The 21,783-nt window shown below is 40.9% G+C and overlaps 2 protein-coding genes across 7 annotated transcripts in view; one reads left to right on the top strand and one right to left on the bottom strand.

Annotated features, from left to right (window-relative positions):
• The first annotated feature begins 497 nt into the window (after positions 1-497).
• HYI (hydroxypyruvate isomerase (putative)) lies at positions 498-9,659 on the top strand. The gene is made up of 8 exons (XM_087960074.1): positions 498-770; positions 1,599-1,710; positions 6,029-6,143; positions 7,174-7,252; positions 7,637-7,686; positions 8,903-8,972; positions 9,081-9,215; positions 9,366-9,659. Exons 1-8 carry the CDS (start codon positions 572-574, stop codon positions 9,422-9,424), a joined length of 819 nt encoding a protein of 272 aa, XP_087816200.1. The 5' UTR covers positions 498-571; the 3' UTR covers positions 9,425-9,659.
• A 530-nt stretch (positions 9,660-10,189) lies between these two features.
• SZT2 (SZT2 subunit of KICSTOR complex) overlaps positions 10,190-21,783 on the bottom strand; it is an 81,661-nt gene continuing 70,067 nt past the window's right edge. For all 6 annotated transcript variants that reach the window (XR_015748557.1, XM_087960068.1, XM_087960070.1 and 3 more), the window contains 7 exons: positions 16,332-16,545; positions 15,914-16,097; positions 13,847-13,969; positions 12,794-13,283; positions 11,604-11,720; positions 11,220-11,288; positions 10,190-10,780 (listed from right to left, as the gene is read on the bottom strand). Coding sequence is in view for 5 of the 6 variants with exons in the window: in XM_087960068.1 (XP_087816194.1) it covers positions 10,637-10,780; positions 11,220-11,288; positions 11,604-11,720; positions 12,794-13,283; positions 13,847-13,969; positions 15,914-16,097; positions 16,332-16,545 (1,341 nt within the window). In the remaining variant the exon portion in view is untranslated. The remainder of the gene's footprint in view (positions 10,781-11,219; positions 11,289-11,603; positions 11,721-12,793; positions 13,284-13,846; positions 13,970-15,913; positions 16,098-16,331; positions 16,546-21,783) is intronic.

Raw genomic sequence — 21,783 nt, 5'->3', positions numbered from 1 at the left:
GCCAACCGTGGGAGTCTAGCTTTTGACTGGGTTGGTAATAATAATACTACCCCTGTTTAGAGCTGATTTGCCCAGGCTTCACTCAAGTAACGGTGAATTTCCTGTGGGCGCATAACACACGGGTACGCAACCGAAGTGCCAGAAACACGCTGAAGTGTGTGGCCCAGTCGTTTGCGGTTCAGTTTCCGTTGTGTGAAATGCGGTCCGTGGTGAGATGGGGCATCGCTGCGCGGATTGATTTAGGAACGCAGAGTGAATATTATTTACTAAATAACACGGGTTTTCTCTCCCCTTTTCCTTGCCGGGAAGAGAAAAATCATGCCTTGTCGCTAAGACTTGCAAGCTGAGGGGGAAAAAAGCTCTTGGACTCAATTACCCGTGGTGCCATTGCCCCAAGAAGCAGCAACCCTCGCTCCGAGCAGCCTGCCTCGAGATTCCCGCATAGACACCCCACACCCACCTATGCGTATCCCCCACCCAGCTGCGGCTGCTCCTTCCCGGAACAGCGAAAACTCCTCCTCCCGGGCGCAGTGTGCGCTGGGCCTCAGACGGCGCTTCACCGCCCTGCGCCATGGCCCCGCTGCGCTTTGCGGCGAACCTGGCCTGGCTTTTCCAAGAGGAGCCGACGCTAATTCAGCGCATGGAGGCGGCTTCGCGGACCGGATTCCGAGCAGTTGAGCTGGGCTTCCCTTACGGCTCCGGCGCCCCAGAGCTGCACGCGGCTGCAGAGCGATACGGGCTGGAGGTGGTCCTGCTCAATACTCCGCCGGGTAGCCAGCCGGATTGCCTCGCGAATTGCTTTTCGGAGACTTCGCCTTCTCTTTGTCTGCCTCCCCCGATCTCCTCTTTCTCTCCCCCTGATTTGCGTCGCGGCGGCCGAAATCTCAGTGGGCTCCTTAAAATGCGCTAGTAGACCGGTGCCACCCCTTTTGATTCGGCCGATAAATCTGATGTCTTCTTCGCCCTGTATTTCGTACGAGCAAAATAATTTACTGTTCCTTCTTTGTGAGGCCACCCAGCTTTTAAGGCAGGGGTCTCAACCTTGGCAAGTTTAAGCCTGGTGGACTTCAACTCCCAGAATTCCCCAGCCAGCTGGCTGGGGAATTCTGGGAGTTGAAGTCCACCAGGCTTAAACTTGCCAAGGTTGAGACCTCTGTTTTAAGGGACAGGGTTGTTAAACAGAAGGCAAAAAAACAAAAACCCAAAACACTACCACATTTGTTACTTGCTTCATCAACTGGGAAACAAACATCTGCCAGTTCTATTGTAGGGATCAATAACACTTATACTCCAAGCTTTTTGGAAGGACTGGAATTTGTACTTTAGCTCAAGGGTCTCCAACCTTGGCGACTTTAAGCCTGGAGGACTTCAACTCCTCCAGGCTTAAAGTCACCAAGGTCGGAGACCCCTGCTTTATCTGACCACCTGCCTTCTAAAAAGTCCACTTCTAACCCTCTCTTCAAAATAATGGCAGATGACAGGAAAAGCTGACAAATTTGCCCCTGTCAAAGAACTTCTTTTCTCAGGAGTGAGTTGACCAAGCAAGGGTCCTTGTTAATATGTGGAGATCAATTTGTGCTGTCCTTTTTTTCCTCCAGGGAACCAAGAGAAAGGTGATATGGGTTTAGGAGCAGTGCCTGGGCGCCAGCCTGAATTCCGGGAAGGTGTGGCTTTGGCTGTGAAGTATGCCAAAGAACTGAAATGTCCAAGGTAATACATACATACATACACCTTGAACCAATGATAGGTGTGTCCCTTTACCATCTGCATACCCTCCAGATGTACTCTCACCACATTATGTCAGGGAGCATGAGGACTTAAGTCGGGTCTCCAGGATGTCCAGTTGGGGAAGTCTGGGTAAATTTCTTTAGATGCTGTCGTCACTTAATAACCGTTCATTTAGCGACAAAAGTTATGACAGTGCTGAAAAAAGTGACGTTTGACTGGTGGTTGCACTTCAGAGGGTTCCAGCACCCCACAATCCCATGATAGCCATTTGCAAGCTTCCAGAGAGCTTCCAATGAGCAAAACCAATAAGGAAACTAGCAGAAGGTTGCAAGTTGTAGTCACATGACAATGCACTTAACCAGAGGTGGTATTCAGCAGGTTCTGACCAATTCTGGAGAACCGGTAGAGGAAATTTTGAGTAGTTTGGAGAACCGGCAAATGCCACCTCTGACTGGCCCCGCCCCCATCTATTCTCTGCCTCCCGAGTCCCAGCTGATTGGCTGGGCCTTCTTTTGTTGCCCTGCCCAGGAGAACAGAACTGGAAAGCAGGTTAGTGGGGTGGGAAGGGAATGGGGATTTTGCAGTAACCTTCTCCTGGAGTGGGGTGGGAATGGAATTTTTCAGTATCTTTCCCCTGCCACGGCCACCAAGCCACACCCACAGAACCGATAATAAAAAAAATTGAATCCCACCACTGCACTTAACTACCTCAAATGGGACTGCTGGAAAAATGTGACATAAGGTTGCATAAGGTGATGTTTTGTTTAGTGAGCATGTAGCTTAGCAATGGGGTTGCCTGTCTCAATTAGGATTGCTAAGTGAGGACTATCTATATATAATGCAGCATCCGTACAGTTCTACCTTTTCCTTTTCCTTTGAGTCAGTGTTGATTCCTGGCAACTGGACCAGTAACTGCGATATTCTTGGCAAGATTTCAGAATTGGTTTCCCATTCCCTGCTTCTTCCCAGGGCTGAGAGTGACTGACCCAAGGTCACCCAGCTGGCTTGGTGCCCAATGTGGGACTAGATCTCATAGTCTCCTGATTCTTACAGCGCTACAGCAAAGTGTCTCTTAACATCTCTACTGTAGTCTGTTATAAAGTATATTTTTCTATATGCAGGAAACAATAAGTCGTACATTTCCTTTTGTTATTGAAGAGGGAATTTATTTTTTATAAATCTCACATTAGAATGGAATGATACAGGCAGGTGCAGCCTTGCTCCTCCCAGATCCAAGCAAAAGTATACCCTTTTTAACTGGGAAGGAATCGGAGAATAAATGGATGTGTCTGTTACTTACTGAGTCTGGCAGCAGCCTTGATGGATGTTGTAAGAGACAGATTTACTTGCTTTTATCTTGCTTCTTGGAAGTGGGGGAAGGAGGACTCTGGAGGTTTCCTTGTCCCATAATGGAGGGGGAAGAAGAGATCCAGGAGGTCATCTTGTGTGAATCCTCTACTTAAAGTAGGAATCCACCAATCAATAAACACCCAGCCTCTGCTCATGCATTTCCAGTGAAGGAAAGTTCATTTCCTTGTGGAAATTTGTTCCATTGTTTGAACAGTTTTTGATTTAGACTTTTCTTGTATGTCTCATCCCTGTCTCCTTCTTAGTGGTTTAAACCCTTTTCTTTTGAATTCTGTCTTCTGGAACTCTGAACAATGTTACCCTGTCTTCTATCTGACAGCCCTTCAGATGCTCAAGAAACAGCTATGGTGTTTCCCTGCAGTGTTCTCCAAGCTAAACATTCCCAATGCTTCTATCCATTCCTTATACATTTACAGGCATTTTATTATATTGGGTAGCTTTTCACCAGGCATATTCCAGTTTGCCAATGTGCTTATTAAATGTGGTTGCCCAGAACTGGATATAATATTCTGTTATGTAGGTTGACCAGTTAAGAATTAGCACTAACAATTACCTTTTATAATGAACATAGGATTACATTTGTTTTTTTCAACTGCATCATACTGATGGCTCTTTTCAGTTTATAATCCATCAAGATATTCCGATCCTTTTCACATGTACCAATTTACATAAAGCAAAAATATTTCCAACATGCTGGAATTTATCAGGATTACATTAGTACCAATCTCAATAGCACCATTTTGAGAAGGCTGCAGTAGGGAAATTATCTGATTAAAGTAATTGTCTATGTTTCCACCACACACTGAACTACCATTGTATTTTAGATTAGCATGCTGTGCCAAGCTAGCACATGTAGCTTTCTGAATATCATGTAAACTCAAATAATGGGATTGAATGAACCACTGTTGACTCGACTCTACAACAATTGCACTGAGTCAACTCCCTAAGCAAAGCATCTTTTTTCAGATTCGTTGTGAAGCCTGAGAAAGATGGGCTGCTTTAATGTTTAACAGAGAAGTACGGTACTTGTGTACAGTCCAATGCAGTTCTTCTGAAGGATTTTGAAATACACTCTTTTAGGTACATCACAGGGATGACCTAAAGTAGGCAGTTCAGTTGAGGCTGACAGTATACAGGCTTTAAGGTGGATAAATTGCAGCAGTTGCAATAATCCAGAGGAACCAAGATACCTTGAGTTTCAAAATTGATAGAAGGAAACCTGAACAATAATATATAACCATGTCAGTAGTGATTAGTGGTGCTTGGATGCTGTTCATTTCCAGAGCAGAAGCAATTATGCCATCTTCTGTAGTGCCAGGATTCAGCAACCGATTCCTTGTGCTCTGGTGAACGAGAGGATATAAACTTTCAACTCTTGCTCTTGTTTATGAATGGTTGCACATAGAGAAAGGAAAGGAGGAAAATTGTGGAAAAAAATGACTACTACTTTGCCTTGCGTAGATCTAATTGTAGCAGTCTTCAAAAATTTTCTTTCAAATATGAAAGAATGTGGAGCTTGGACATGAAGGAGAACAGCAAATCATTGAAAGATGGCTCAGTCCCAAGAAAGAGGAAAATGTGAGAAAGCAACTAAAAAATAAAATTTATGTATTTATTTAAATAGCTTACATGGCCACCCACATCACAGCTGTTCTCTGGGTAGCAGGATTACAACACAAACCTCAACCCACAATGTCCAAGGTTAAAACAGTAATTGCAAAAAAGCACATCAGCAGCACCAGTGCCCACCTAACCTCCTTCCTCAAACGCCTGGGGAAAATAACCCCACCTTGGTTTTGCTTGACATATGATGGAGCAAAGAGAAACACTGGTAGGCTTTGAAATTTCTGGGTTCTATGCTACAGCAATATAGAATCCCTATCCTGCCTATTTTCTTGACTTTGCCCTTCTTGAAGGGCTGACAGCAGGATTATTGGTAGTTTTTATTAAAAGCAGAGGCCTACTTTTTATTAAATGTATTTCCTGCCATTTCCTCCTCCAGGTTTTCCTCATAGTTATCACGTTGTGAGATGAGTTGGGCTCCACAGATTGGCCCAAGTGGGCTTCCATAGCTCAGCCTCCCTTGTATCACACTGGTGGCTTTTAGGTTGTCTGTTTTGTTATTAATAGAAAAGCCGGAAATTTGTACTCATATGACTTATAAGTAGAAATCCCATTTGGGGAACAGGGATATATGGCATCTGTCATTGATCATGACAGATTCCCAGGTTTAGTGCTCTTCACGCTATATTTCTTTTTTCTTTGCCGGTTGAGAAGAGGGGGGGAAAAACAGTGAAGCACATATAGCTTCATCCTTTTATATTATTTTAATTGATGAAAAATGAATACCAATCATTACAAAGTAAAGTGTCTGATCAGCATTGCCATATATGATTACACAAGCATAATCTTATATAGCATTGTTGATTAGTACCTATTCTTTATCGGTAAAGCAAGGAATGAAAATGGCGAGGGAGAAAAATTAATCTTTCTTACCCAATTGTATATGTCCCACTTGCTTGTTAAATGGCACAAAGGTACATTAATCTTCCTATAGTGAGCTTGTATGTAGAGTTTATGGTGTCCGTGCACCTATCTAAGTGAAGCTAGGTGATCTTACATTAAGTAAACTAACTGCATCTTGTATAGTTCTGAATTACATGATTCAAGAGGGAGTGGATTCACTTGCTCTCACAGAAAGTCCACATGCAGTGATATATGCTGTTTAATGCACTTCATAGATCATTGCCTCTTAGGGCATAATTAAACTGGGAACAAAAGAGCTTTTACCATAGTCACATTGTAGCAGCAGCCGAGATATCCTGATCCAAGTACAAAAAGGCACAATTTCCCTCATTCCTACCCCTGCAAGTTTGTACAAGAAACAGTTGACTGAGCTTTCTTCTGCACTGATGCAGCTCTGTGCTTTTAGGATCCATCTTATGGCTGGCCGATTTCCTACAGGTGCTAAAAGGGATGCTGCATCAACTGAGATGGAAGCTACCTTTATTGAAAACCTCAGATATGCTGCTGACATCTTGAAACAAGTACGGACTGAGTGGAAATGGGAGAATTACCAGATTGCCATGTTTCTTCCAGAAAGGGAAAGGATTCTATTTAATTTTGATTTTATTTGGGGTGGGGGAACTATTACTCTCCAGATGTTAATGAACTACAACGTTTCCCTCTTTGAGAGCCAGACTGGCTACTGGGGGATTGTTAGTTAAAACTTTCCTGAACTCCAGTTTCCAAGAATTCCACAGAATCAAAAGAAGAGCAAGAAGAAATTGCTCAGAAAAACCATAATCCATAATTACAGGTAGACCTCACTTATTGCCTTGTGCAATGTTTAAAGTTACAGTAATGCTGCAAAAAAGATCCTTTGCAACCAAGGCACACATTTACAACCTTTGCAGTCTTTCTCTCAGTGATGTCTTTGCCATTACAGTCAGTTAGTAGACAATACTAGACACTGTCCTGTGTCTCAATCTGTTTTCCCCCACTTGAGGAAGGGGGACATTGCCTGAACAAGTGATCTGTTAGACAATTTCTCCTTTGCCTGAACCATTTTTCCTTCCTCTCCACATACTAAGTTGTTTGCACAGCAAGCTAGCAGAGTCCTTTCAATGTGTATTCCCCACTGTGTGCCTTACTCTCTTGTAATCTTTTCTTTTCCAGTGAATTTAAACACAAATGTGATTTCCCTTTTGCTAATTATCTCAGCATTGGGATAAGCATTCCAAAAAGTGAAGGAGTGTGTGTGTGGGGGGAGTGTAAGTAGAATTGTAAACTGTCTCAGTCTGTGATTTTCACTTAAATAGCTGTGTCACCTAGCAACCAAGTTGCCCATCTCAATTGGGGTTGCTAAATGAGGACTACCTGTAATTCCCAAGTTTACGTTACTAACTCCGGGATGACAGGCAGCAGGGGAAAATAGTTGTACACAATGGATCTGGAACTATCTGTGAGATTAGGCAGAACTGAAACACGAGGGTTGAAGCCTAAAAGCAAACTTTCCATGATACATTATTCTTAAACTTCCAAATTACAATTCCCTTTCTGTGTCTATCCCTGCAGGAAAATCTGATTGGATTACTGGAGCCTATTAATAACCAGATTAGTGATCCCAATTATTTTTTGACCACACCACAGCAAGGTAAGACAACATGTGAAACTTCCCTTTCATAGGCAGAGTACTGCATAGAGAGAATGGAAGTTCTCTCTCCTCAACAATTGCACTGAGAAGATAGAGGAGAAGAAATTAAACCCCTTCTCAGCTACCATCCCACTTTTCTAATTCCCAGTGAATCCTTTAAAGGCAGTAGACAGACATGCTGTAATGGATAATGCTTGGTTCTTGGTGGCAGCAGCCAATGAAACAGAAATGAGGGTCACTAGGATGTTTGGATTGGCTACATCAACTATCTGTGGAATTACACATGACCTAAAGGTTCCTATTTGTGTTTTAGAGTTGGCTGTAGTAATGCTGAGATATGGAGAGGATAAAATCAGTTGATAACCTAAATCTGTATTCTTTCAGCTGCTGCCATTTTGGAAAAGGTAGGACGACCCAGTTTGAAGCTACAGTTGGTGAGTATCATATGTTCTTTTAAGGGAATGTTGGGCTTTTCAACTGCTTACAGTAGGTGACTCAGAATAGCCTGCTCACTAGTTAGGAATTCCACAGGTTAGGAATTCTCACTAGTCTAGGAATTCCACAAAGTCACCTGGGAAGCCAGCAGAGGCCGCACATTGCTCCGATAATTCACTCCTGCTTTTTATTCTTCCTGCAGCCCACCTCTACTAGCAATGTAGCCTGCAACATCCCCCTGTCCAGGCCTTCCTCCCCACACACATGCAGCCTCTGCTGATCCTCCCAGGGCCTCTCTGATTCACGTGGACCCTATGCCAGCCTTTCAGGACCTCTTTCAATCCCACTACCACCCCTGCACTCCTTTCCTGGGGTTTCCTCTTCTTGCTTAAAGACCCACATCTCTTGGCGTTAGGACGGCAATGGGGATTGCCATTGCTAAATGATGCATGTGGGCATCTGACATTATATTTTATGACCATATGACAAGTCACAGCAATCCCAGTCGCAATTGCCATTACAATGAGAGGATTTACCTGGATTTAAAATAATAAAAAAAAAAACTTGGGGTTCCTGGGTGCCACTTTGGACTGTACAGGTAGTCCTCGACTTACAACAGTTCATTTAGTGACCGTTCAAAGTTACAACGGCACTGGAAAATGTGACTTATGACTGTTTTTCACAAGACCTTTGCAGCCTCCCCATGTGATCAAAATTCAGATGCTTGGCAACTGGTTATTTATGGTCGTTGCAGTGTCCCAACATGGTGACAAAGTCAATGGAGAAGCCAGATTCACTTAACAACTGGGTTACTAACTTATCAACTACAATGATTCACTTAACAGCTGTTGCAAGAAAGGTCATAAAATGGGGCAAAGCTCAATGTCTCACTTAACAGAAATTTTGGGCTCAGTTGTGGTTGTAGGTCGAGGACTACCTGTAGCCTGCAAAAATTAAACTGCTGGTTTCTAATACCATGTGAATCCAGTCTTAATAGATCAGGGCAAAGCCCATTTTAACACAATGTTGTTTTTCATGCTGACTGCGATCAGATACTTCCATTCAGAATCAGAGATATAGACCTTCTCCTATTGTTCCCCTATTTGAGACTTTCTGCCCCACCCCACCCCACCCCACCAAATTCAAAGGTAATACTGAATTTGAAAAAGGAGAAAGATTACGCCTTGAGCTGAAGACCTACTTTTTGCTCCACAGGATATTTTCCACTGCCAGATCATGAATGGTAATCTGACACAGAATTTAAAGAGATATTTCCCAATTATTGGTAAGCTAGAAACTGTTGCTTGTTTTGGTTTTTTAAAATTAAGGGGCCAAGGCTAGAATCAGGTAGAGCAAATAAGAAATGTCTGGTATTTATTGTCTTCTTCTGTAGGACATATTCAAATTGCCCAAGTACCAGAACGGCATGAGCCTGATAGCCCTGGAGAATTGAACTTCCATTACTTATTCCAGTTACTGGAGTCAATGAATTATAGTGGTTATATCGGCTGTGAATATAAACCAAAAGGCAAGTTTTATTTTGTGCAAACGGGAAGAACCTTGTTACATTGATTATTGCCTGTTGGAAGGTTTGGCCAGTCCTGCAACCTCAAAGAGTGGAGGTTAGCTGTCCAAGTATTAGTTTTGCTTAATATAAGTCTTTATGGTTCCTCTGCAGGTAACACATTGGATGGATTAAGCTGGCTGTACGCGTACTGGGAAGATCATTGTGTGTGAAAAGTTGGAAAAAACTGAAATAAAATCCATTACAGATGGAGTAACCAACAGCAGCAACTGCCGTATTCTTCCCAGAGGGAAGAACCACTTTTTTGCTACTGCCTGAGCTACCAAAAGTATCCCATTATTTTACATTAATAGGACGATATTTTTTAGTGAAGTAAGATGCTCAAGTATGCTTGTTTTTACCTGGATTAAAGCTGAAAATTATGTCACTAGGTGTTCCATGATAAAATGACATTCCTGCTGGGAGCTTTCCTTCTCAATTACATATTCTACTTTGATCCTTTTTTTAAAGTTGCAAATCATTTGCACCTCCACATTCTGAATACAGTAACGAAGACTGGCCAAAGGAATGCAAAATTATGGCACGCACCCCCAAAGATGCTGGCATCCCTTTTTCTTCCTGCAAACAGTTAATGGGAAACAATTTGTAGCTCAACAGTGCCACTTGGTGGGTCTAGAAAAAAAATCCTTGATTTTTTTAAACTTGCCTTTTCATTGCATCATGTCCTACTCAGAAAAATAGCTGCATCCACTATGTAACATTAAGATCTGATAAGTGTTAGACAGAACTCATGGGAATCCAGGCCAGTTGTCTTAGAGAATACATCAGCATATCATAGAACAACAGGGTAAGAATCTGGCAGTGCTTCCACCTATCTTGAGAGAACGTTGTTGGGCAAGTAAACAAAAGTCTGCTCTGCTTCTCCTTAAAGATCAGTGCAACAGCCTGTTAGGCAATCTGTAACAAAGTCCTTAGTAAGCCATTTAATTTATTTAATAAATAAATTCATGTCATCCATTTATTTACTGTACATTCACCTCATATAAAACATTCCCGCCATTGTGCAGATCCCTTCAAATATGCTTTAATAGTGTCACTCTAACCGATCGGTCAGGTCAGCGACTCCAGTAGTCTTTTAGCCTTTCATCTCGAAGAGCCCACAGAAACATGGCCCATCCTTCAGATGCCTCCTAGAGTAATTTCTCTGGATAAGCATAACCCGCCCTTTTAAGTGGGCCAGCCAAGTTGCTTTCTCGATTCCTGGAACTGCTCTGTTTTCATGATTCCCCCTCTTGGCCTAGTCAGATTCAGTGTTCTGACTTCTTATCCAGTAAGCTACAGCCTCAGATCGCGGTCCTGTCAGGGCACCTCCATTCTAGGCTTGCTGTAGATGCCTGTGAAGCAGTCAGAAGGTCCGGATGATTCTAGAGCAGCCCTGTCCAGAGGTTGAAGCAAGCTGTGTTGATAACGGATTCCAAGTGATGGTACGTGGATACAAGTTGTGGCAGAGGGCTTTCACTGTCCTGGGGTTGAACTGGGAACAGCTCTCGAAAGACCACTGTCAGGCTCTGCAAGGCAATACCAACAAGATTTAGATCTTGCCTTGTTACACATATTTTCTGAATTATAAGCCACCCAAAGTCATTGACTGAGATGGGTGGCTATAGGAATTGGAGGGAGGCAGGGAGGACAAACAAATTGTTGCCAAGAGTACTTCTGAAAGACTAGTGCCCAAAAACCTCCAAATATTATATATTCGTTTTTCAGTCCCTATTAGGGTTGGAGAACAGATTCTGATGTGACTGCATGATTGGCCATAAAGAAAATCAGAGCTGTCTAAAGGCAGTTGTTCTAATCCAGAAGAAGAAACCCGAAGCTGCTGGATTAGGGGTCTGCAATTGTGAGTACAAGAAATCTCTGGTTAAAAACAATCAAGCTGATGGAGTTACTCTAAAACTCTATTGCCTCCCCCTTAACCTTCAGGTTTGCAGAGGATAAAGCTCTTACTGTTTTTCCTGAATGCGAATCAAGGAATACAAGCACAAAACAGTCTGTGAATTTCTGATTCAGAACAACCTGTGGGGAAAATGCAACAGTGCTGCATTACAGTCATGACATACAAAGAGGTTCTAGTCAGTGGAAGGATAGGGGAACAGAGAATATGGTTAAGGCATTAGGGATTATCTAGAAAACTTAAACATCGATTTATGTATATATACAAATACAAACTGGCCTAAAACGGCATTGTTACTGTGCTAGAAAAGCAACAAATACAAATTTTATTCTAATAGTGAAAATATTACCACTTCATAAGGGTGGACAATCGGGAATTATTTTGGGTTGAACTTCAGCAAGGTCCAGCAGGGCACAATTCAGCTGGAAATATCTTACCAGGTACTGGGTACCAGCATCAGCATGCTGGAAATGGCGACAACTCTGTGGGAAACGACTGAGTAGGACTTTGATAAGACTCTGGTACCAGGAGGCAGTCATAGTGAGGAAGCAGCTCTGCCAAGGAAAGGAAAAAAATGGGTAAAGTGAGGGCAGATCCTTTGCAGCATGCAGAGAATGCGAAATAGGCAAAGTATGATTTCTGGAATTCTTTCCAGAATTCTTTCCAACATCTTTACTAGCAGTGGCCATAGAAAGTGTTATGTTTCCCCATGTAAGGAAATAATATGTTTCTGTGGAGGTGTCAGGATGAGTGCATATGTATTGCTATTTTTGTATTTAGGATGGGCTATATACATTCACTCTGGCTCATCTTACCAAAAAGAAGAGAGGGGAACCTAAGCGGTGCCCAAGCCACTGTTCAACTCCTTCCCATACTTTTCTGAAGTGTTCTCTCTATAGCTGCAAGGTATAGAGATCCAGTTATTTTTGAACTGGATCTTTTGCTAGACGCTTTCTTCTAACATATCACATTTGGTCTTAGTTTCTGGTTGACTATTATGCTTGTGGCCAGAGTTCTGATTCCTTGCTTTCCAACGTTTCATTATTCGTATTATTAGCATTTTCTTCCCTTGAGTTTTCTCTAAGGTGAAGCTCAATGCTGCATACATTTGTATGAATATGGGATTTGGGAGCCCAATACGACACCACGTTTAAAGCCTCTCCACCAGCCCTAGATTAACTTTGGCAGATAGATTTCTGCAAAGTGAGATGTTAAAACCATGCATTCAGAAAGGAATGCTCCCAGAATAACTGAAATTTAAAGTTGTATATAGAAAAATATATTGGACAAAAGCCACCCTGCAGTAAAATTCTTACCGTGTTAGTACTATCTACTTGTTGGGCAGATCAATTAGCCTGTTGGTGGACCTGGCCATCCAAAACTTTATCGCCCCAATCTACCTTTTGACTACCACAGACCTTAAGCCTATGGGTAAACTTATCCACCCAAATCCACTGGTGTTCTCTCAGTCTCTGTTTGTAAAGAAGACAGGCCATCAACGTCTCTTTCATATCCTTTCTTGCTCATAGCCTGCTTCTGCCTTCTGCTCTTATTGTGGGGCCCAACACAAATGCATACACAGTAGCACCATTAAACTGAGTACCCTTGATTGAGTTCAGCCACTTACCAATTGGGGATCAATGTCAGCAATGGACTTCTTATGCACAGCATCTAACAGCTCCTCCAGCTCACTTAGAGACAGCTTGCCCAGCTTCAGCTTGTCAGAAGCCAGAGGTTCCAGCAAGAAGAGCCTCTTCCAGAGGTTGTCCCGCCGACAGTGGCCCTTGGCACATTGTACCATGGTGCTGAGCTGTTTCTGGGCGGCAGCAACCTCCGAGGCAAGTAATGGAAACAGTGGGGAGGTGTAGAAGAGTCCTGGGCCCACCTTGACCTGGGGGCCACCTGCATAGAACTCGCCATGATTGTCTACCTCCTCCCAAGGATCTGAAACTTCCTTTTGCTGCTGGCCACCCTCTGCTGTCTCCCATGCTGAGCGTCCCAGGACAGGTTCTTGTGTCTCTCGCTGTAGGCGTGGCAGTTTTTTGAAGCGCCGCATGTCTGCTGTTAGTCGAGGGAAGAGCTCCCGTTGGCTTGTCATGATTACATAATATTGCAACCTGGAAAAGGGTAAACAATTGTCATGCCTGTTGCCAATGGCCCTGTTTATCAACAGCCTGATACACAGCCTCCAGTAGCAACATTTGAAGAAAGGCATCTTCCCTGCTCTCCAACTTGTCCGTAATCTGTCTAACCCAATAATCTTATGTCAACCCAACAAGGTAGGCCAGACTAATAATCCAATGCTACTTTCATTGCAGTTAGCGATAGCACCAGAACTTTGCAAGTCCAAATGTGCTTTCTCCTTCCCTCACTTTTACCTTTGTGTGAATTAGGGAAGGGCCCATCTGAGATAAGTTTCTTGGCTTAGATGCAACCCTGCTTTTCTGACCATTGCTTTAGTAGCGGTTCTTCCTCTTGTCCTTCAAAGCCATTCCCTGCACCCTCTATATCTTATGGCCTTCCCTTGGATAGTCCTGGACCATCTATCCACTAATGTACTACAGCTAAACTATATCTCTGCTTACCTTTTGTCTAACATTGTAAGCACCCCCAGTTTTCTAAATGGGAAGTCTGAAAAGTTGTCCAACTTGTTAGTCTTCCGGCCTGCCTTAACTCTTACCGTAACATGTGTCGGTCTGCCTCACTCTGGTCTTCAAAGGGCACAGCACTGTGGCTCACAAGCAGGGACACATCAAAATCATCATGATGACGCAATCCCTCTGAATCTTTGTAGGAACCAGAGCTGTGAGCAGAGAGAAGTGTGGGAATTCTTTCAGTAGAGGAAAAAAAGCAGCTGCAGTTCTTTCCTCCACAATGTTTACTATTAATGGATAGACTACTATGGTGATAGGCTGCTCGACATAACTAAAAGCAGAAAGACAAGAAATTAACCCTCAACTTGAGTGTTGGAATGCCTTTAACTCAACTCTAGAACTATGGGTTTTTCCTAAAGACATAGGGAATATTTGGAATTTGTAACATTATTTGTGCATTGTTCAGCTTGATTTAAAAGACATTCACTGGGAACAGTTCAATAAGAATGGGGTTACAGAGTAAAAGACTAATTGGAAAATCTTAAGTGAATCTAATGCAAAGGATAAATGAGGAGTGTGGGCCTCTGTTTTCTTGTTACACCTTGAAACCATACAACTAGCAGGACAAACTTTATGTTCTCATGTAGATGTATCTGTTGTTGTGCATACATTAAACTCAAGTTATAACATCCTCGAGTCTCGGAAGAGATGTGAGCCTACTAATATGCTTTATAAAAGATGACTGGCTTCCATTCTTGACTCAATCCTGAATCATCAGAAATCTTAATCACACATCATTATCATTAATACAAACATTAGCATTTCAAAAGGGTGCAAATCTTTGCTAGACCTGTTAGAAGCAGGATGATGTGAACTGCAAAGCAAATTCAGGGAATTATGTGTAAAGGATTAAGCAACAAAGGAATACAATCATAAAGACTCAGCACTTCAGTTACACAGGGGCTTGACTCACCTATTAGAAATCAAAGCAATTGACAACTTGGAAAAGACTGCCTGGTGCTTTGAAGCGAGAGCCTAAAATGCAGGCAGCAAGAACTGGGCTTTACCCTGTGCCACAACTGGAGGGGGAGGCAGAAGGCCTTGTTCTATTATAAAGAAAGTGGATGAGACAGGTTTTGAACAGAATAAAGCACCCTGTGGGTATTAGACTCCAGCAGAAGCAATAAAGAAGTCAACCAAAAGGCAGAAGTGGGAACAATGCGAGAGTGGAAAGCAATAGTTGCAAGCAATCTGAAAAACATGCTGCTCACATGGGAGTTTCAAAAGGATCTGATTATTAGTTTAGGAAAGGCAGCAAATGTTTTATCTTTCTCTCTTCAGCTATTTGCACTAGTAAGCAGAGAATGGCAGGTTAAACTATTATTTTAGACTCACGGAGGACCTATCAAATGTAAAATATAAGGACCAGGATTAAAGGAATCTTCTAAATAAATTATGTGTGGGTTTTGTTTTTTCTTTTTTCTTTTCTTTTTTTCCCCCAAAAATAAGGGTTCTGTTGCTGAAAATGTGGAGGCTGGATTAAGTAAGATACAGGTGTGTAACTTGTAGCATACAATCCCTCAAAAGTTTGGGCATACTCCTCCCAAACCTCCAGAAATTGTTAACAGTTGTTGAAGTGTCATAAAGTTGCCATTACTTACCAGCAGAGTTTATAACAGTAACTATATTAAGCTTTCATTTAAATATAGATGAAATCCAATTCCATTTTTGTTTTAGCCCCATCTAACTACTTTTGTAAATGTGATTCTAGCATACCACTTAGAAATCAAGTCTAATCTTTTTTCACCTACAAAAAATTGTGTATTCCTGAAATTTACATAAATTTCACAGACAGCCAGTTTTACTTTGAATAAATAACGCTTCAAAATTATGATACATTTATATTGTCTCAAGTATGTATTTTGTACCTTGTCAATTAGCTGCAAGAAAACCCAAGAATCTATATTGTAAGTTACAGGCATGGCTTGGCGTTATTTTAGTCGTACTAAGTGCCTAATAAATGTACAGATAAATTGCCTTTTACATGACTGCACTGGAAAATTCACTGACCAACCATTGCATGTGGAATTCTGGGAGCAAATAAGTGATAGCCATTTTCACCAAATCCTTAGAAGTGCATTAAATTCACACACCTGTTCCAAATGGAGACCAGGGCATATTCATTTTGCTCAGAGCTAGGAGTCCCTTTCTTGTTCTCATTGCTAGTTCCTGGCCGGGCCATGCGGAGGGGTTTCATATGGTAGGTGCTGGCATGATCAGTTATATAATTATAGAGCTGATGGGCTGTGATGGTGTTGGTAGGCAAAGCTAGTGTACCTGTTGAAAAAAAGATATGGTGAGTTGTTTATCAGCATGAAAGAAAACTAAAATTAAATATTCCTCCCCACCCAAGTGTTCTGGAGAACCGATAGCGGAAATTTTTGAGTAGTTTGGAGAACCGGCGAATACCACCTTCCCCTGCCACGCCCTCCAGGCCACGCCCACAGAACCGGTAGTAAAAAAAAAAATTGAATCCCACCACTGCCCCAAACACTCTGCTGAAATCCTCACCCTGAAAAATGTGGTTGCGTCCAAACTTGGGGATGTCAGGATGTTGGGTGATGAAGTCTTCCAAGAAGCTTGTGAGGTGATAACCTTGCCGTAATGCCATGTGAGATCCAAGAAGATACTGGTGCACAATACGCAGGTGAAAATCATAACTGAATGAATGCACATGCATAAGATCACGTACTTTGTCACACTCCTCTGTGAAGAGCATGGAAAGCTGAGGAGAGAGAAATTGGAAGTGAGAGCCTAGCAAAAATAGCGTATCATCAGATGGTTTGGGTTCAATGGATCCGAACAGTACTGAGAAAGGGACAATGATGGAAGATATCCGAGTGAATACGCATTTCATTACCAAGCTAAGCAACATATAATCATTATAGAAATGTGTTTTGAACAGAAAGTAGTTTGATCAGTAGTCCTAGTATACTGAATTCTGGGGCTGAAAAACTAGGCAAGATTGTGTGCTCATCTACCAACAGAAACATCTGTAATTCAAACTATACAATCTTTATCCAGTCAGTAATCTAGCTTGGCTCATAAATTGCCCATTTTGCAAAAGCAGCACAAATTATGCTGGGAAAAATATCTACAATGTAAGTAGAAATTCTCAGTCAATAATCATAAAGGATACATTCTGAAGGAAATGTTGAATTGTACAGAATAAGTCTGTTCCAATTTCTGCTTCAGGAGAATTAGGCTGGTTTTTTTTTTTCACTTACTAGACCTGGAAGAATTCTGGTACGGATCATATTCCGTATCATGAGAATGCATCAAGCAAGTATGAAAACTGAAAGGCCTCTGACATAGCAATAGCACTTAGACTTATATACCATTTTGTTGTGCTTCACAGCCCTCTCTAAGCAGTTTACAGGGTCAGCTTATTGCCCCCAACAATCTGGGTCCTCATTTTACCCACCTCGGAAGGATGGAAGGCTGAGTCAACCTCGAGCCTGGTGGGATTTGAACTGCCAAATTGTACGCAGCTGGCTGCAGAAGTAGCTTGCAGTACTACACTCTAACCACTGCGCCACAGAGGCTCCTTTATATGCTGCTCCATAAGGACTGTGATTTTTAAGTTAATACCAACTAATATACCAGAAGGAACATTTTAACTCTTCATAACAGCGGTTGAAGCCACTGAAGGTTTAAAATGTCACAGATAACAAACGTATGAGGATCTATTCTAGTGTTATCTCAAATGCGCATATAGCAAAATTTATATGAGGGTGAGAGGAAAAGCATGTTGGGAGTTGCTGGCTTGATTTAATTAATCAGGAAAATATTAATAGCAGTAGATGCCACTGTTAGGAAAACAGAAATGATCTGAGGGATCTGCCTTTTCTCGAAATGAACAAACTGAATAGAGAAGGTTGTGAACAGATTCAACTAATAACTGCAGCTTCCCCAAAAGCAAATGCAAATGGGCATTTGCATTTCACAAAACGCAAGTGGTGTCATCATTACATCTTTTAAAATTACCCTTCACTACTTAAAACTTCCCAACTTAAAACAATTATAGTGTAGTTTCTTTTATGAAGAGGACCAGGCTTTGAACTTTTGATTGGAAGAATGATTTTGAAATTGGGCAGGTAGAAGGCAGCATCTCCTAAATGCTCAGAAGATGTATGCCTTTAAGTAACTGTTCACACCTATAATTAATCTTAATGTTCCATGAGTGGCATTCTTCTTCTTCCTTCTCCTCTATCCCAAATTTACTATTGAAACTAAGAAAAAAACATCGTAACACGGATCTGGTAAAAATATTTACTAGATTATATAGTTTTATATTTATTTGGTTTCTTCAATATCACAGAAATTGGTTACATTTAGTTTCAAATTAAAGAATGTCAGTTTCTGACTGGCAATTAATGAGCAGATTCAAAGATTGAAACTTAGACTTGGGAACAGGAAAGTCCCTCTTGATATTATTGATCCAATTCATCAGTCATTAGCTATGGTGGTTGAGACTTATGAAATTAGAATCCAACAAGAACTGGAGAATCCAAGGTCCACCCATCAATAAAAAGGAACTTGCAAAAATATATTTTCACATTTTGATGCTCCATGCAGTGGACACATGATATAAAGGTTTAATTATTTCCTGGATCTGAAAGAAGGAATGTCATATATTCTGTGCTCACACTATTCTGGCAGACCAACTTCCCCAGTGCAGTAAGAGACCCCATATCTACAACCAGGTGTAGATATGACCAAACAAAGAACCAACCCAAAGAAGGAATTGCATCCTGTAAAACTCAGTCCACGTCTACACCTAATGAGATAATGAATAGAATAGAATAGAATTCTTTATTGGCCAAGTGTGATTAGACACACAAGGAATTTGTCTTGGTGCCAATGCTCTCAGTATACATAAAAAGAAAAGATACATTTGTCAAAGAATCATAAGGTACAAAACTTAATAATAGTCATAGAGTACAATAAGCAATCAAATCATACTAGGAAACAATCAACATAGATTGTAAGGATATAAGCAACAAGGTTACAGTCATACAGTCGTAAGAGGGAGGAGATGGGTGAAAGGAAGGATGGGAGGATTAATAGTAATAGTATGACAGGTGGTCTAACTCTGCACTCTGACAATCACGATTTTTTTTTCCAGCAAAAGACACAGCATAATAGAGGAACCAAGATGCAACTGAGATACCCTCCATTCTGGAAATCAAAGCTAAGGTCTACCGAACAAATTATCAGGGTAACATAGAAGAAAAAAACCCCTGCTTAATGGCGTGGAGAGGCCAGGCCTTCCAATAGCATAGAATTCCAGGCCTGACAGATTGTAGTGAACAGGAATTGAAAAAATAGTGAGATATGGGATGATGGTCCCTCAAGCTCTGCTACGATTTTTCATTGTGGAGGGGGTATTCCTGGGAGGGAACAGCAAAGAGTGCCAGGAGTATATATATTCCAGCTGGGTCAAAACCTGTAAATCATCTCAGTTACCTAGCTAAAGCAACTAATATATAACAGCAGTGGAAATTGCTGGAGGTAGGTTTTATGCATTTTAGTGACAATGGCAAAGGCATAATTTCATACTGCAAGGGAGAAGACAAACCATTTTGCATTATACTGAGAGCATTGGCACCAAGACAAATTCCTTGTGTGTCTAATCACACTTGGCCAATAAAGAATTCTATTCTATTTTATCATAAAACTGTGTGGATGGATAACCTAAAAGGATTAATGATATTGTGCTGGATGACAGACCTCTCAGGTTGGATGGTGCTTAACATGGAGCAGAGGATCAACAATTAAACAATTACATAACTGAAAAACTACTACTAATGTTTGTGATGTGGCTATACTGAAGCCTTCCAGATGTCTATCTGCTCATATTGCCATACAGGAAATCTAAAGCTGGAAAAAAAATTACAGTAGGAACATGGAAGATAAGAAGCATGAACAGTGAAAAATAAAATGAATTGATTACACATGAATATCTTAGACATCAGTGAATAGAAATGGATTGGAATTTGACTCTTTCAAACGATCGTACTGTTTGCTACTCAATACATAAAACAAGGAAAGAGTAGCACAGATTTCATTGTCAGAAAGGTTATAGCAACAAGAGTTAATGGACACAATACAGACAATTATCAAATGATATCAGTGAGACTTTGCAGACAACTCTTACATGACACTTAGCCACATTTATGCCCTAGCCACTGATACAGGATAAAAGGATTTTATGGTCAAGTTCAATAAAAATCAACAAAACATGAAAAGCAAGATGTGCGGCTTTTGGTTGCAAGGAGGATGAAAATGTATTTGGAAAATATATAGCCTAAGGAACAGAATTGAAGCAGGAGAATGACTTATTCATTGGTAAAACAAAGCAATGCCTATATACATTATTAGCAGATAATTAGTACCGAAATCAATTCACTGTATTATAATACAAATAGGTGGAAGACCTCGGGAACAACAGTCAAGGTATGGCTAAGAATTGAAATCACAAACGGCTCATGTACAAGCTGAAGTGGAAGAAGTAACCCATCAGTTTCCATAATATGAACTTGAGCATCTGCCCACCATTTTCAATGAGAACACCGGGAATCACTTTGAAGTCCTTTGGCAGGCAACCAGAGGAACTGCGGAATTAAATCAAGTAATTTGTTTAAGATGAATGTGAAAAGAGACTGCCAAAAACCAAGAAACAGAAGAAAGCAAACTAGATGTCAGAACAAATGGAAGACAAACTGAAACCAAAAAACAGAATCTCAAGAAGGAATTTTAAGAATTTCAGAGATCTGTCAGAAGATACAAGGAGCAATACAATGATGTATATAAAAACACTGAAAAATGGAAACAGACGCAGAACAAAGATAGTCCTCCTAAAGATCTCCAAAATTAGGAGGAGGTTCTAACCTTGTACTTGTCTACTAAAGGATGCCAATGGACAGATAACAATTATTCAAAAAGAATCAAAGAACATATTTTCCACACTTCCTCCACTGTCCAGCTAAATAACCTAGGAATATATTCTTGTTTTATAAGAATCTCTATTAAGAAGATGAACTCAGATCAACACTCCAGTCACAGCTAAGCCAGACAACTGTAGGAATTGAAGGAAAATCTACAGAAATATGGCAAGCAACAGAAAAAAGAATCAGTAAGTGTTTTAAAAAGACCATGTCAACAAACGTAGAGAATGACACACTGAACACAAAGTAGAAGTCAATATACACAATAGTAAAGAAAAAAAGCAGAATGGGAAAACTATCACACAATATGCTAAATTTCACAGGCCAACAAAATATGATCATCCAATGTAAATTAAAACCATATATGGGAAGAGAGAGACCAGAGGTTCAAGATGCCTTTAGAAAATATTAATGAACAACAAATATACCTGCTGATAACTGAGTAAACTGAGAATATAAAAAAGAAATCAGCATGTGCTTCATTGAATATAGAAATGCATATATTGACCATATCAAGCTGCAGGATATGCTTAGGAAAATGGGAATTCTGGAACTTCCCACTGTCCTCTTATGACAACCTATACACAGGTTGGGAACCCAAAGACTGAATGAAGAAGGGTGAAACACAAAAAATTGGCTTCAGCTAGTTAAAGGAGAAAAGGCTGCATACTCATTCCTTATTTATTCAACCAAAAGCAGAATATATAATGAGGCAGATTGGATTGGAAGAAGATAAACGTGGTTTTAAAATTTCTGTGAAAAACATTAATAACCTATGCTATGCAAATGACATTACCCTGGTAGCTGAAAATGCAAATAACCTGAAAAGTTCTGGTAATAAAAGTCAAGGAGCAAAGTAAAAAAAATAGAACCAATATTGAATATATAATACAAAAGAACAAACTAATGATTGCAGGTAGGGCAAATAGTTTTAGAACCGACAATAAAGATTCTGACTGGTTAGTTTCTGCTTTTTACGACTGAATATCAACAAATAGAAAATAAAGCCTTGG

This window comes from Notechis scutatus, chromosome 3, assembly GCF_049901735.1.
Source record: "Notechis scutatus isolate UNSWTSFEM ecotype Mainland chromosome 3, rNotScu1.2, whole genome shotgun sequence".
Lineage (NCBI taxonomy): Eukaryota > Metazoa > Chordata > Lepidosauria > Squamata > Elapidae > Notechis > Notechis scutatus.
The sequence above is the reverse complement of the archived record's forward strand: the minus strand, read 5'-3'. Positions and strand labels throughout refer to the sequence as shown.

What these genes read in the sequence shown, in the direction of transcription:
- HYI (XM_087960074.1), top strand. Translation starts at nt 572, where the DNA reads ATGGCCCCGCTGCGCTTTGCGGCGAACCTGGCCTGGCTTTTCCAAGAG. An exon ending in AAAGAACTGAAATGTCCAAG is followed by an intron (nt 1,711 to 6,028) that starts GTAATACATACA and finishes CTGTGCTTTTAG; the next exon opens with GATCCATCTTATGGCTGGCC. An exon ending in GAGATATTTCCCAATTATTG is followed by an intron (nt 8,973 to 9,080) that starts GTAAGCTAGAAA and finishes CTTCTTCTGTAG; the next exon opens with GACATATTCAAATTGCCCAA.